General features: G+C 48.2%; 1 protein-coding gene across 1 annotated transcript in view; it reads left to right on the top strand.

The window, feature by feature from the left end:
* Nucleotides 1-14,990, top strand: part of EGFR (epidermal growth factor receptor) — a 526,637-nt gene that overhangs the window by 410,315 nt on the left and 101,332 nt on the right. Inside the window, exon 15 of the mRNA XM_069211504.1 lies at nucleotides 326-483. Within this exon, the coding sequence (XP_069067605.1) occupies nucleotides 326-483 (158 nt within the window). The remainder of the gene's footprint in view (nucleotides 1-325; nucleotides 484-14,990) is intronic.

The following is a 14,990-nucleotide window of genomic DNA, read 5'->3' as shown; positions in this document are numbered from 1 at the left end:
ATTAGTCATGTGTTTTCAGCCTTGATAAAGGGTAGGTAAAAGTAGTGATACACATTTTAGCTGGGGTAATATGCACATAATCCTATAAAGTATCAATAAACAAATAAAATCACAACACTTGAAAGTCAGCAATAGCTAGACTGAATTAATTATAGTTAACACAAAATGTGCTTGATTGATTCCTCAATGCACTTTAATTGAGAAGCACATTTAACACATCCATCAGTTTATGTAAGTAATGGGGAAACTGCATTGAATGTTTTCTGCCTAAAATAAATAGTTATGTCCATTTCTGCCTTCATTCCTGTTTGGTGGATTTTTTTAGGGTCCAGATGATTGTTTCGCATGTGCCCACTCTAAGGATGGACCTCACTGTGTAAAATCTTGCCCAAGTGGGATAATGGGAGAGAACGACACATACATCTGGAAATACGCAGATGAAAACAAAGTTTGCCAGCTGTGTCATATTAATTGCACAGAAGAGTGAGTACAACAGTGAAAATATAAGTAAACATGTGGCTCTTTCAAAGACACAGTTAGTTTAACACTGCACCAGAACACACTTTCTGGAACTCTGTAACAAAAGGATTGAAGTTAAGTTGAAGATTTTTCTGCATGACAGTGTTGAATGCGTTGTTAAACTTTCAAGCCATAATTTGCTTTTCATTAAGGTTGGGATGCTAATGGAGTATTCCAGCTTTGTAGATTAGGTTGCCCAAGCCAGTAAAATGATTTCACTATTACTGTTAGGTTGTCAATTTTCCTTGCCCCCCTAATAGGACAAGCTTCAGTGTGAAGTAACAAGCGCAAAAGGATAAGAACAACGTTTGGGACCTACACAATTATTGCATTTTCCCATCTATGCAGGACTGCACACATGCTTATACAACAGTTCTGACTAAATCAGGGCGTAGAAAGGTGTTCTGAGCAGTTGAAGTTGTTATTGGGGTCGGTGAATTTTCTTAGAAATGTGGACTTGCAGAAAAAGGTTATATTTCAGGATGAAAGACTTAAAGAACATTCACAGAGTCTTTGTGGGGGTGAATTCAAGTGTTTCCATAACCATTCAGGCACTGATCACTGAGAAGCGGTTAAGAAATCCACCTCTTATGATATCCTCAATTAAAACTGTGTATCATTAGTGTATTAGTGTATGGAGATACTACAACAAGCTACATGACCCACTGATGGATACATGTACAATGTTTGAATGCACTTGTGTCTTAGATGTTACAATGTTTAGGGCACATGTTATGAGTGTAAATGGCTTGGGGGGGGCAAAAGATCATCAGACTTGCTTAGGAAGGTGTTGGAGTGGTGCCTTTGGAAATAATGGATGGGGTGTAAGGCATACTTTGCAATGGTAGAGCCTCCTATGGATAGTAATGTGAATGAAGCCTGCCAGGGAACAGTACTACACTCTATTTAGGGTTTCAGTTCTATTGCCTTTTAGTGTTGTGTTATATATGTTGGTGTAAATGCCCATTTGGCAGCAGCTTGTCAAGAAGAATGGTGACAGAACAGAGAACCAAGTCTCTGAGGAACAGGATGTCGCAGCTGTTGGTGGTGATTAAGTCAACTATGTTGAGTGAGCAAGTGAAAGCCAAATGACAGACATGGAGGGCACCAGGCTGGCTACTGCATGTTCCTGAGACGGTACGGGTGATTGGTATTGCTCTTATGCTGTCCATGTACCTATAGTGCACGCACCTGTTTGGGAATGGGCTTGTGGCCTTCAGTGATCATGATCAAGTGGATGCCAAATTGTAGACAGTTTTTACTGTAGGGTGGTTTGGTTGTTTGGGTGGGTGGGAGTACCCAAACAGACATGGTTGCATCGTTTTGATAGTGGCACAGTTCATTCAATTCAACAAAGGAGTCAGAGCACTACAATGAGAGTTCACTCCATGTGACATGTACACAGGTTCATTGTAAATGTGGTATTAGTTAGTAAACAGCAGAGGGGAGAGATCACTACAAATCATTCTTCAATTAATGCAGCGGTGGCACAAATAATTGGAAAGTATAATTAGAAAATATAAAAGACACAGTTCACTGAATTTATCAGATGCACAGGTTACATAAAACCTTCTCTCCACTTTGCTAGTGGCTGGAGCTGTGCCTTCTACTCTGCTGGGTTGCTCCTTTTTAGTCATAGTACCAGCTTGCAAAATCCTGATCCAAAAATATTTTTTAAAACATTACTTCTATTCTTTTGCTGGGATCTTAGTTGAACTAAAGATTGTAGATAGAAATGACATGCATGAGTCTTTTGCTACCACTGCTTCTCTCACAAAGCGTTCACTGCCAACCATCCAACTAAGCTGGGCACTCATCATCGGCTATCAGCATGTTGCCCAAGAGACAATAAAGAGATTTCAAACTGTTGACTGCATGACTGATACAATAGCGAATTGGAATTTACATCTATTGTTTAGTGATATTATCAGAGTTGTTTCTTTTAATGCAACTTGTAAAATCAGGATTCAGGTCATGAGTAGTGCACTGAATGATTGAGTTGTATGTGTTTACTAAAAGTTAACTAGCCTATTTCTGAGATATTGCATATTAACCTTAAGTCGCTCAAACTTGTTTTTTTTTCAAGTTATTAACATTCCTTTTTATAGTATATTGTTTTTAGTTGTGTGTTAGCCAAGACTCTTTGATTTTACTAAACTTATATGTAGATTATGTTTTCTTATACTAGCTTTCAGACAGCCTTCTTCAACCATTGGTTTGTTAATGTGCCATTCACACTTTCCTTGAACTGGCTACAGCATACAACATAGGGCAGTACACTTCAGTTATTGGCTAACTTCCTAAGAGTCACTGCAATCTGACCTTTCCCAAGGAGCACAAACTAGTTCTCTTCATTGCCAGGGACTACTATGGTAATGAATGGCTTTTGTGATGAAAACACTCAGCCCTCTGTGCTAGAGAATGTGTGCGCTCTCTGCTCATATGGTAAGTCACTCTCTTGATAGTTTTATTTCATCTCCACTTGCGGCTCTCTTCAGCTGCTGCTTTGCCCCTTTCTCAACTGAGCCACACTTCCCCTCTCCATAGTGTCTGGTTCTTACCTTTGAGGTCCGCCGACAGTTCTCTTTACTTGTGCTATCTCTTCTCCTCTACAGGACTGCTCCCTTCTTATTCAGAGAGCCAGTGGGCAAAGTTTTCCTTCAAAAGAAAAACTGTGTTGGGATTCAAATTCCTCAACTTTAGTATTCATTAGCATGCATTCTATTAATTGAGGTGTGATTTAACTTAATGGTTGGCACTCACTCAGAATGCATTTACTGTTGGGCAGGAGCCTTTCCTTCACTGTCTGCTGGGCTGCTGTTTCCCCCTCCAGATTGCATTTTGTTTCCTTCTCCCGCCACCAACTGCTCACTCCACTTGCAGTTGGATCTGTTCATTCTGCTATGCCAACTGCTCCATTTAGGTTCGCCTAAACGTGTGCGCTTGCATGCTGTGCTTGCAAAATCTTTTGTGAATAAAAAAAAACTTAAAAGGAGCTTAGAACCCAGCCATTAGTTACCTGAACTTATCATTGGCTTTGTCCAATATCGCTCTAGTTTACGTGCTTCCGATTTGCTAGCTTTCACTTCCTGCTCTCTGCTGCTTGCTGATTTGCTATCCTGTGGAGTCGGAACCAAGTACTCCTTCTGGTCACTGTCTTTGGCTAATGGTCAGTGTCCTCCACTGACCATATGCTTCCAAAGGTACTTTGTTTATTTTCGCTGTGCACAGGGCTGATCGAAGTGTGTTGGCCGACTCCATGTGATTTGTGTTACTGTGCTTCTTACGTCTGCTGTTTTCTTTTTGGGAGTCACTGTACCTCTCAAAAGACGTGAAATTGGGCATCAACTTTGTGGTTTATTGGTGCAGATGATAGTGCCATGTAGGTGGTGTTCGCCTCCTTTACAGCTCCTCGCTTCTTAAGAGTCCACGGACAACTCTTATCACCAGATGTGAAAATGAATAAAGGTACTCATATTTAACCTCTGTGATTATGTCTCACTCTGTGACCTTGTGACACACAGGGGGAGCATGTGATCCTTCTCTGGTTTACTCTACCAGGGCTGTCCCGGGAACCTCTCCGGTCAGACCTCTCCTGAAACCTTCCACTGCCCTTGCTAGAATGCCTTAAAGATTGGGGCAGTTTCCTGCCCTGCCTTCGCCCCTCCCACTTCGACAGAGCAGGCTCAGCTGCTGCTGCAGCAGTCATGGCTGCTGATGGGGTGGATGAGTGCTCGCCACTGCTGTCCACAGCCCACTTGGGCAACGTGACCCCTACCACTCTGCCATACATTGACGACAATAACCTTAGAGGTAAGGCCGCCCCCTCTTCTTCTCCAGCCGACGTCCAGACAGGAGAAGCCTCTCATGCTACATAATCTACTTACTGCACTCCCAACTAGTGAGCTGGGCATAGAGCCTTCTCCAGTGAATCCCACAGCCCTGCCCGACTGCAGAAGCTGCCCATTGTGTGTGTCCCAGGCTTTGTAATCCAAAAATATAGCAGATAAGGGCTTTTCATAGGAAACTTCTGTAATCTTGCACTCTGCTGTCAAACCTTCTACAGATGTGGGTACTGGGCAGCCCTTAAAAAAGCATTAGTCATTGGTGTATTTGCAAAGGTGTAAAAATTCACGTAATAAGCATGCTGCACTATAGTTACTATATATTTGTGTCTATACCAAATCATTGGCAGAGCATCGAATACCCCCCCTGCACCTTATTATTTATCCCTCACCATCCTATGTTACTGTATTCATGTGCACAACTGTTTGGAAATGCAACCCAATTAAAAAGTAGACTAATTATGAGATTGTAACGAATGACACTGTGACCCCTACATATGCTTGTTCTTGAAGATATTGTGCAATGTTAAGTACATGTAGTCAGTCAAAGCTGGCCACGTCACATTGCACTTTTTTTTATACTTCAAGTGTTGTTGCCCACCCTTTAAAAAAACATTGACAAAGACAATAGATTTTCCGTAGGTGAAACCTTTTCGCTTTGCCAATGCATGTTTTATTCAGAGTTCCAGCCTGCGACATCCTGATCAAAATATTTTTAAAACGTTACTGCTACACTTTTGATGGGATCTTAGCTGAACTAAAGATTGTCAATAGAAATGACATGAATGAGTGTTTTGCAACGTCTGGTTTCAGTCACAGAGCATTCACCAGCAATCATCCAGCTAGCTAAGCTGGCACTCATCCCTGGCTATCAGGAAGCTGCCAATCACAAACAGCAAACACACCTTCGGCTGGTCAAGTATTATCCAAAACACTTTGCAACCTCTGTCTCTTACTCTTTAAATGCTAGGTTTATAAAATGGTGCCATCTCTGCCATGAAGGTTGTATAGGAAGATCTGTTGTAAACCTGGCCCTCAGGTTTTAAAACTGTTATCTAGAAACACGTATCCATCGCTTTATCAAAAGATAGCCATAGGGTTGCTTGCCAATGCTAAAGGCTTGTGAAAAACTTGACCACCTGTTCTTCAATCATGTCTTCAGCATCTCTTCTGCTGACATCACCGTAGAGTATACTTGCTGTTTTCAGAGCCCTAATGTACCAGGCTAATATAAAATGATCTTTCTAGGACAAAAAACAAATCAACATTGTGTAATCATGAAACTGATTTAATAGGAAGTGCCAAAAAGGAAAAATCTTCAGGAACTTAAGCAAACTCATTTCTCTTCAGGCCACCAATGCAAATCTGAAAATGTGGGTATTTTAATGCTTTGGTTAGAACTGATTTTTAAGTTTGATTCGAACTGTTTTCCGTTTTCTAATATTGAAATAATTGTATAGCTCTCTTCACACACATAGGCCCTCATTATGACCATGGCGGTGTTGCACCGCCAGGGCCAACGGGGGCGGGAGCACCGCCGACAGGCCGGCGGTGCTCCCTTGGGCATTCTGACCGCGGCGCTTTGGCCGCGGTCAGAAATGGAAAACCGGCGGTCTCCCGCCGGTTTTCCGTTGCCCATTTGAATCCCCCATGGCGGCGCAGCTCGCTGCGCCGCCATGGGGGATTCTGACACCCCCTACCGCCATCCTGTTCCTGGCGGTTCGCCCGCCAGGAACAGGATGGCGGTAGGGGGTGTCGCGGGCCCCTGGGGGCCCCTGCAGTGCCCATGCCAATGGCATGGGCACTGCAGGGGCCCCCGTAAGAGGGCCCCACTAGTATTTCACTGTCTGCATAGCAGACAGTGAAATACGCGACGGGTGCAACAGCACCCGTCGCACCTTCCCACTCCGCCGGCTCGATTACGAGCCGGCATCCTCGTGGGAAGGGAGTTTTTCCCTGGGCTGGCGGGCGGTCTTTTGGCGCCAGCCCAGGGAAAAACCTAGAATACCCTCCGCGGTCTTTCGACCGCGGAGCGGTATTTCGGAGGGGGGAGTCTGGCGGGCGGCCTCCGCCGCCCGCCAGACTTAGAATGACCCCCATAGTAATGTAAAGTTTGCAAACAAGAGCGACACAGGCACAAGTGTGGAGGTACCCTTTAATCATAAATAATAATATAAAATAGTTGTGTTAATGATAGAAAAGTGAGCATCGTGCATGCCTAGGTGAGAATAATATGTAATAGAGCAGATATTCTCCCCCTAATGTCATTGCAGACGTTCAGATCACTGCATGGTGAATATGGAAATACTAAAGAGGGTCTCTGCTTGCACTCCTTAGGGCGGAGTCACAAAGCTTTCTCATGGCAAAGTTAAGTATGGAAAAAGTAACAATATATTTGTAACTAGACATATACTCTCTTCGGGTGTCCAAGTGCTCTCTGTCCTTTTTCTGTGGGCAACCATGATGCTGAAGTGTCAAACAGAAAAGGAGGTTTCAACATTCTCACTGTAGAGAGGCTCAGCAACCTAAACACAGATGCACGTATTACACACAGAGCAACAAAAAGACTCAATGCGTTGCAGGTGTTTTACAAATGCTGTCAGTCCATCAGTCAAATTGGTCAGTAAATGGTAGACACATGAGCATGTAGGGCTCACCCCATGTGGTAGGAAAAAAAGTCCTCGCACAAAACGCTTACAGGTATGTTAAAATAGGAACCGGAGGTCAATGTATATACAGTGTTAACGTAATTTGCAAATGGGCACCAAAAAATACACACAAAACCGAAGTTGTGTCAGTGGAGTAAAAAGGGAAATGTAATTCTTTAGACACTAGTAAGTCTTTATGTATAAGCTATGCATTAACAATACGTTTGCTGTATTTCTCTGACGACCTAATTTACAAATAGAAATATCAGGCAGAAGTTTAGAAAAATGGGCTGCGACCTGCACCAATCAGGATTATATGTACAAGGCATTCCTGGTAAAGGATGACATGATACAAATACTATTTCATTTAAACAATGTAAAGTGAAAATAAGGTTGAAATTGTTGAATTTACCTAAATCTGCACGTCTTTGAGGTAAGGGCCATGTAACTATTATTATGCATAGATACAAGTTCTGCAGGAGGGGACTGACCCCTCCACAGGTTTTTTTTTTTAAATCCTTGTGGGGTAGGGTGGACTCTCATAAGGTAGTTTACCGTTTTCTATTTTTTTTTTTATAAAGAACTTTATTGATTTTACAAACAGGTAGAAAGAAATGAAACACAAGGAAATAGGCAACAAGAGACACCAATTGGTGCCTAGAGACGGATACCCTTCCAGTTCCAAACGGGCCCTGTGGGCAGTAGCAACGGTCAAGATTCCACATATGACATTATGAAACATTATGAACTCCTGTTGAAAAAAAAAAAGGGGGGAGAGAGTGGGGAGGGAAGGGGGGGAGAGGGAGGAGCGGAGAGGGAAAGGGGGAGGGGAAGGGAAGGGAGGGAAGAAGACACGACACCCTCGGAAAACAAGACACTATTGGCCCCCAGTAGATTCAACACAGCACCTACAGCTCAGGGGCATCCCGAGGCCTCCCACTTCACCCATATCTTATAGTATTTATTTTGGCAACCCCTGGCTTCGTATACAAGTTTTTCGTGCCGAGCACACCAGTCCATTCCTTGTCTCCATCTGGCCAATGTTGGTGCCTCAGCAGCTTTCCAGATCGCCATTATATCTCTTTTAGGAAGGTCTGATCCGCCCTCCTAAGTCCCATCTCCTCCATGGGCCCCAATGAAAGCGGCACCGGAGCCATTTCGATCTCACATCCCAGTATCTCCAAGACTTCCCTCAACACCGCCCTCCAGTAAGTTGTTATGGATGGACAGGACCACACCATGTGGAAGAAGTCAGCGTTCCGGCCCGAGCAGGGAGGACAGTCAGCTCGGGTCGGAGGCACGCTCTGTGCAGTCTAACAGGTGTGAGATGGGCCGCATGAAGAAAGTAGGACTGCAGTAGTCTGAATCGGGATGCCATGGTAAGGGTCCGCGGGGCCATAAGCACCTCTCTCCACTCCCCCTCCTCCACGCAGCCCACCCAGCCATCCCATTTCCGGCGGGGTCCATCAAGGGGACGGGCCGTGTTGGCTATTAGAGAGCGGTATATCTGTGAGACCCCCCCATTGCCCAGGTTTCCCATCAGCACCTTCGCCTCCATGGGACTGTATTTAGGTATAGCTTAACCCCTCTGGACATGTACTAATAGTGCGTGGCAGAGTTGCAGATATCTGTGAAATTAAGTTTTGTTCAGAGAGAAGAGTCGCTGAAGCTCCTCAAAGGACCGCATCTGCGACCCTCCCCAAGCATCTCCAAGCAGGGAAATACCAATGGCATCCCAACTCTGAAATCCCTCCAGTGCCGACGTCTCTGTCAGCAATCTGCCCCGCCACAGCGGGGTTTGCTGAGTGAGACGGTTCCACCAACCCGATTCCTTTTGGGCCTCACGCCATCCCAACAAGACCACTCTGGTTACCTCAGGCGTTGCACGGGGAATTGGACGCCCATATAACATGTCGAAGATTTGATGGTAGCCCAGTGTTTGGAGTTCCAGCCAGTAGGCTGGATCTGACCAACCTCCTCCCATCCAATCATTGGTCACCAGTAGGTGCATGGCAAGGTAATAATAGTATATATTGGACATTCCCAGGCCTCCGTCATAGACGTCTCTCTGGCAGGTAGTGAGGGCCAACCTTGGGCGGGCACTGCCCCAAAGAAAGTGGCGTGCCATCATGTCTATCTCTTTGAACCATCTCCGAGGAATTGGATATGGGAAATTTTGCAATAGATAAAGGAGCCTGGGGAGCATCATCATCTTGTAGAGTGCTAATCTACAGAGCAAGTTGAGGGGTAGAGTCTGCCAACGCTGGAAGTCGTCCTTATTTCGCCAGGATAACGGAGCGACATTCTGCGCCCAGGCCAGTTCCGGTATTAAGGATACTTGCACTCCCAGGTAGTTAAAACTGTTGTGTCTAATCGGAATCTATTGCTGCCACTCAATGCATTCTCGCGAGGGATGTAGGGGGATCAGCAGGAATTTGTTGGGGTTCAGTGTTGAAAAGAGGCTCAGGAGTTGCAGGATTCGGGGACCACTCCTGGCGGGGTTTGATAGATATATGAGCATGTCATCCGAGTACAGAGCCATGCGGTCTTCAGGTCCGGCGGGCCAAGCCCACCCCTCAACCGGGGGTCTTCTCTCAGTAGCTTCGCCAAAGGCTCTATCGTGAGAGCGAAGAGCAGTGGGGACAGCGGACATCCTTGACGGGTGCCCCGGCGAATGGGGAATTGGTCTGAAATCACCCCGTTTACCAAGACTCGGGCGTTCGGATTAGAATAAAGGAGCTTCACAAGGCCGCGGAACTTAGGTCCAAACCCATTGCTTTGCAGGACTCGTTCCAGGTAGGACCAGTCCACAGTGTCAAAGGCCTTCTCAAAGTCCAGCAAGAGGAGAGCCAAGGGGGACTGGGCCAAGTCCCCCCGGTGGGCCAGTGCTACATGTAGGCGTCTTATGCAGTGCCTTGTACTACGAGTAGGCATGAATCCACACTGGTCGGGGTGTATCAGTGAGGGGAGCACCTGTTTCAGCCTGGTGGCGAGAATTGTAGAAAGCACTTTGATTTCAGTGTTTAGAAGTGAGATGGGACGGTACGCCGAGCAGTGCCGCGACGGAGGTTGCGTCTTCGGAATCACCACTATTGTGGCTTGATCAATCGCAGAGGGGAAGCAGCCGGTTGTTTGGGCTTCCTCGTACATGCTTAACAAGTGGGGGCCTAGGATGTCTCCGCATCTGCCATATAATTCTGCCGGGAACCCTTCCGGCCCGGGCGTTTTACCTGATGCCAGTTTGGCTAAAGCGTTTTTGATCTCTTCGAGGGTTAAGGCCTCGTCTAGGTTCTCCCTGGTTGCACGCGAGATTCCAGGGAGAGTAATGTCTTCTAGGAGAGGGGACTCCTTATCGGCTCCTGGCTGGGGGTTTTGTGTGTAAAGACGGGCGTAATAGGCGGCAAAGCACTTCGCGATGTCACCTGGTGACGTAACCAGAGTTCCCGAATCATCAGTTATTTCAGCGATAATTCTGTTGGCCAGTGGACGAGTGGCCAGCCAATGCAGGAGCTTCCCATTCTTATCCCCCCAGCCGTAGACCCGTCTCTAGCAGTAAGTGTCTAATCTCCTCTCTAATCGTGGTGAGTTGTCTCTTGGTAGTGGCCGAGGAGGAGGCGTGGCGGCGTTCAAGTCGCAAGCCTTAGCTTCAAGTACTGACACCCGCGAGTTACGTGCACATTCGCGTACACGGAGGAGGTGCCTGGCATGGCCCCGTAATGTTACCTTGCAAGCAGCCCACACTATACCTAGAGATTGTACAGACCCTACATTTTGCTCAAAATATTGATTAAGATGGTCTCGTACCGCCTGGGTGTATTCACTGTCCTGCAGGTGCCATGCGTTTAGGCGCCATATCGGGCGCTGTGTTGAGTCCCACCTCCCAGTCAAATTTGTAATGGCGCGTGGTCGGAGACCCTGCGAGGTAATATTTCAGCCCCTGTGACCCCAGCTACGTCTAACGCTGGCATGAACATAAGATCTATTCTGGCGTGTGTTTGGTGTGCCGCCGAGGTGTGTGTGTACTGTCTCAGCCTGGGGTGCCAGACTCTCCAAACCTCGCACAGGCCGAGGCTCTCCACCCATCCATCCAGACTCATCACACGGGAAGAGCGGCTGGTGGATATGGAACCTGACACGTCAAGTACACAGTCAAGAACAGAATTGAAGTCCCCACCTATTAGGATTGTCCCCTGGGGGAGTCCTGATAGTACCCCTCGAAGCGAAAGTAAGAAGCTATCAAAGGCTGCTGGGGGGGGGCGTATACACTTACAAGGTTAGTCGTTGTTCCGTGAAGGGAGTCAGTCACGACTACAAATAGTCCCTGTGGATCTGATTGGGTGGCGGTGACCACCATGGGTAGAGTACGATGAAGCAAGATAGCGGATCCCCTGGAGCCTCTTGAGAATCCCGAATGGTAAGCCCTATCATACCCTCCCCATGCTAGCATAGGGCATTTGGTGCCAAGGAGGTGGGTCTCCTGTAAGAAGGCTACTAAAGGGGCATATCTACGAAGTGTGGTGAACAGCGTGGGGGGGGGGTGGAGCATAGTAGTGTGGAAGAGTGTTGAGGGCCTGTCATTTGGCCTAGAAGCAACCGTCTCAAACACATAAACAATATAAAAGAACCATAAAGGAACCATATGTAAATAAAATTACTTGACCCTTTGGTGAACTTCCCACCCCCACAAAATCCCCCCACCCCATACTTTAATCCCCGAAGCATCTGTCGCCCAATGACCCAAACAAAGTAACACAGCCAGGTAGGCTGCCAATGGTGTGGAGTGGTGGACCCCTCCACTGATTCAGATCTTGTGCAATTAGTAAGACGTGGCTAATGTCCCTCGGATGGTAGTGAACACCGGTCCGAGAGTCCCGTGTAAAGGGCACTGGCCTCTGGTCTAGGACCCAACGTGGCCGATTCTCGCCAATTTTGTCATCACAGTGGTGCATCCGTAAGGAGACATTTCTCACAGTCACCCAAGTGTAGGGGTTTGACTCAGGCCGTCACCTTCCTCTGCACAGTCCGAGTCTCGGATCCTAGAGATATCTTCAGGATCTTGATTTTCACGGTGATCGGGGCTCTGTGTTTCGGCCCGTCATGTGGGCCGTTGGGGTCCCTCCGCCTCCCACGTCGAGACCTGGTGTGCCTTCGTACTCCTCGGGTGTCTGTCTGGGGCGGAAGGCCTCGCCCAGGGGGTCCCCTCCGAGACCCGACCTCCTCTTCTGTCAACCAGTCCCAGGCCTCCTCCGGTGTTTCAAAAAAATAGTCTTTCTCGCCCATTAGGACTTTCAGGCATGCGGGGAAGAGGAGCATGTACGAGAGCTGCATCGCCCTGAGTTTTTGTTTGACGTGCTCATACGATCGGCGTCTGGTCTGAACCTCTCTGGTGTAATCTGGGAATATCATGATTTTTTGGTTGTTCCAGTGGAGGTCGGTGCAGCGTCTGGCTTCTTTAAGGATGTTTTCACAATCTTTAAGATTCAAGAAGCGAGCAATCATCGGTCTTCTGGGTCCACCCGGAGGGGGCCATGGGGCCAGGGCTCTATGTGCCCGTTCAATGGCGAACCAAGATGAGAGAGAGTGTTCTGGCATCCACGACTTGATCCATCATTCCAAGAATTCAGAGGATTTGTTTTCTTCCGCTCTTTCCGGGAACCCAATCAAGCGCAGATTGTTGCGTCTGGAGCAGTTCTCTGCATCCTCAGCATGGTGGTGCAACTCGCCTGTTCGGGTTTGTAGCTGGGCCACTTTGGTCCTAAGGTCCGCTAGGTCGTCTTCTGTTTGAGATACCCGAGTCTCAACCTCTGTGATTCGGCCCACCGCATTCCTGAGATCTTGCCTTATTAGACCCATGTCTTCGCGCACCTCTCCGATCTTAGTTTCTACAGCTAGTTGAGAGGACTGGATGGCTTGAAGGATTGCATGCACCCCATCTGGGGGGGAGTCCCCGAAGTCATGTCTCCCCCACTCTGAGAGGCCGCAGGCACGGTGAACTGGTCATTCCTCTGCTGGGAGGCCGGTAGTTGCCTGGCAGATCTGTCCTTGCCCATGGTGACGTGAGAGCCGAAGCCAGCGGCACTCCACACAAGCCGCACCAGGGTCCTCAGTTGCATGGTCCCACCCGGGTGAGCACCCCTGGCCCAAAGCGGAACTCCGGTCGAGGCCGCTAAGCCGCCAGACTCCATGGCTCCATTCCTCCCACGAAGATGTCCCACCTAGCCCTGGGGCGGCCCCCCGGTCAGAGACAGCAGGTTCCCAGACGGTTTGCCCCTGCTCCGCCCGCATCCGGTCCACCACCTTCAGCCGGTCCCGCCGAGGGAGCTCTCAATCTGTAGCATTGCTGTGCCTGCCCGAAAGTCCATCCAGGGGGGGAGGATCCAGAGGGGGCAGGGTCCATCCCCTCAGTGCTGCACGTAGCTCGGTTTTAAACGAAAGTGTCTCTGAGTGTTTATTCTAGGGCCTCTAGACCTCTCTCAGCCCCGCCGGGCCAGCGAAGCCTCTGGTGGCAGTGGGCCTCCTGTGGCCTGCCCGCTCCTCCGTTCTCCCACCAGGCAAAACTCTAGAAGGTCCCGCGGGCGGGCAGGGGAGGCAGAACTCTCATCAGCTTCTGGGCCCCAGTCCCCACCGGGGCCCCTGACTCACCCAGTTCCTCCGTTGCTCAGGCCGGCGCACAGCTGCCCCGCCGGTCCGCTCTGAGGTGTTCACTCAGGCTGAGCACGCCCATCCGATACGGCTTAGCGCCTCTGGGCAGCCCGTGTACCTCAGGAAGTCACCGGTGCCGCGCCTCCAACAGCAAGGATCGGCGTAGTCTCCAGGCCCAGAGGGGCGGTCCGCGGCCGATGACGCCGCGTCTCTTCAAGGCGCCTCAGTCCCGGTCCACACGGGGCCGCCTAGGTCGTTCTTTTCGGTTCAGGGCTGCGAGTCCCAAACACGCCCTTCTACCTCTCGGCCGGTGCAACCAGCTCGGACCAGGGCGCCAGTCCAGTCAACGGCGTCGCTCCCGGCCGCGTCTCTCGCCCGCCATGTCCCCGCCGGGTCCTGTCTACCACAGCCCTCTGGGCCCCAGCAGATCTCAGTCGTCAGGCAATCGGGCTCTTAGCTGGGTTTAGGATCTATCGGGGACAGCCTAAGGTATGTATTAAAGCAGGATGGTAAAGGCTACTATGGGCGTATGACGGAGGGGACCGGAGCACTCTTAGAGTGCGACCGCAATCTTGATGCCCAAAGCCACAGTTTTCTAATTTTATGCCTCATAACGGGTAGAAGATCCCTGCAAAGCAGCATCTTCTGTCCCTCCAGTTCTGTGGGGGAAGGCGCGTTCACACAACAGCACAGATTTTTTTTCTTAAAAAATGTATTGGACTTGCCACATCCGTTTTGCATTCCATATAATTGGGCCTGCTCATGCAGTAGTCTGTTAACTATTTCCATAGCCCAACCGCTATGTATATGTAGAATAGCAAACATTAAAATATGTATATATTTGCTGACAGTTGTTTGTTTACTATGTCCATGACTACTATCTAAAGCAGCTGGTTGTATGGGCAAGACTAGTGCTACTCTTTTTTTTTAAAGTGTATTCTTCTGTGTATATCTCTTTTCCACAGGCGTTTGAAAAAATCAAAAATATTTTCTGTGCCTTACAATGGCCAACCATCATGGGTTGGCTTAAAATATACAAACGTTCACAGCATCCAAAACTACTTAACAACGGTCAAAAAGGAAACGCTGCACTGCCTTGCAGAGCCTGCACCCAACAAAGGGTTTGAATAAGATTCCATTGTTCATGGCTCCTATCCCAAGATTCACAAGCCTCAGATTTGCAGACGCGTCCAGAGATCTCAGATATTCAAATCATCTAGCAATTTAGATGATTCTGAGTTCAGTAAAGGAATTTGCCTCAGTCTAAAAACCTTTTCTTGCACAAAATTACTTGAATTGTCTATGAATGGAAAATATGTCCTAGCCTGGGGTAACA

The sequence above is a fragment of the Pleurodeles waltl genome, chromosome 10, assembly GCF_031143425.1.
Source record: "Pleurodeles waltl isolate 20211129_DDA chromosome 10, aPleWal1.hap1.20221129, whole genome shotgun sequence".
In the NCBI taxonomy this organism is placed as follows: Eukaryota; Metazoa; Chordata; class Amphibia; order Caudata; family Salamandridae; genus Pleurodeles; species Pleurodeles waltl.
Note: the sequence above shows the minus strand (reverse complement) of the source record. Positions and strands in the feature narration are given on the sequence as shown.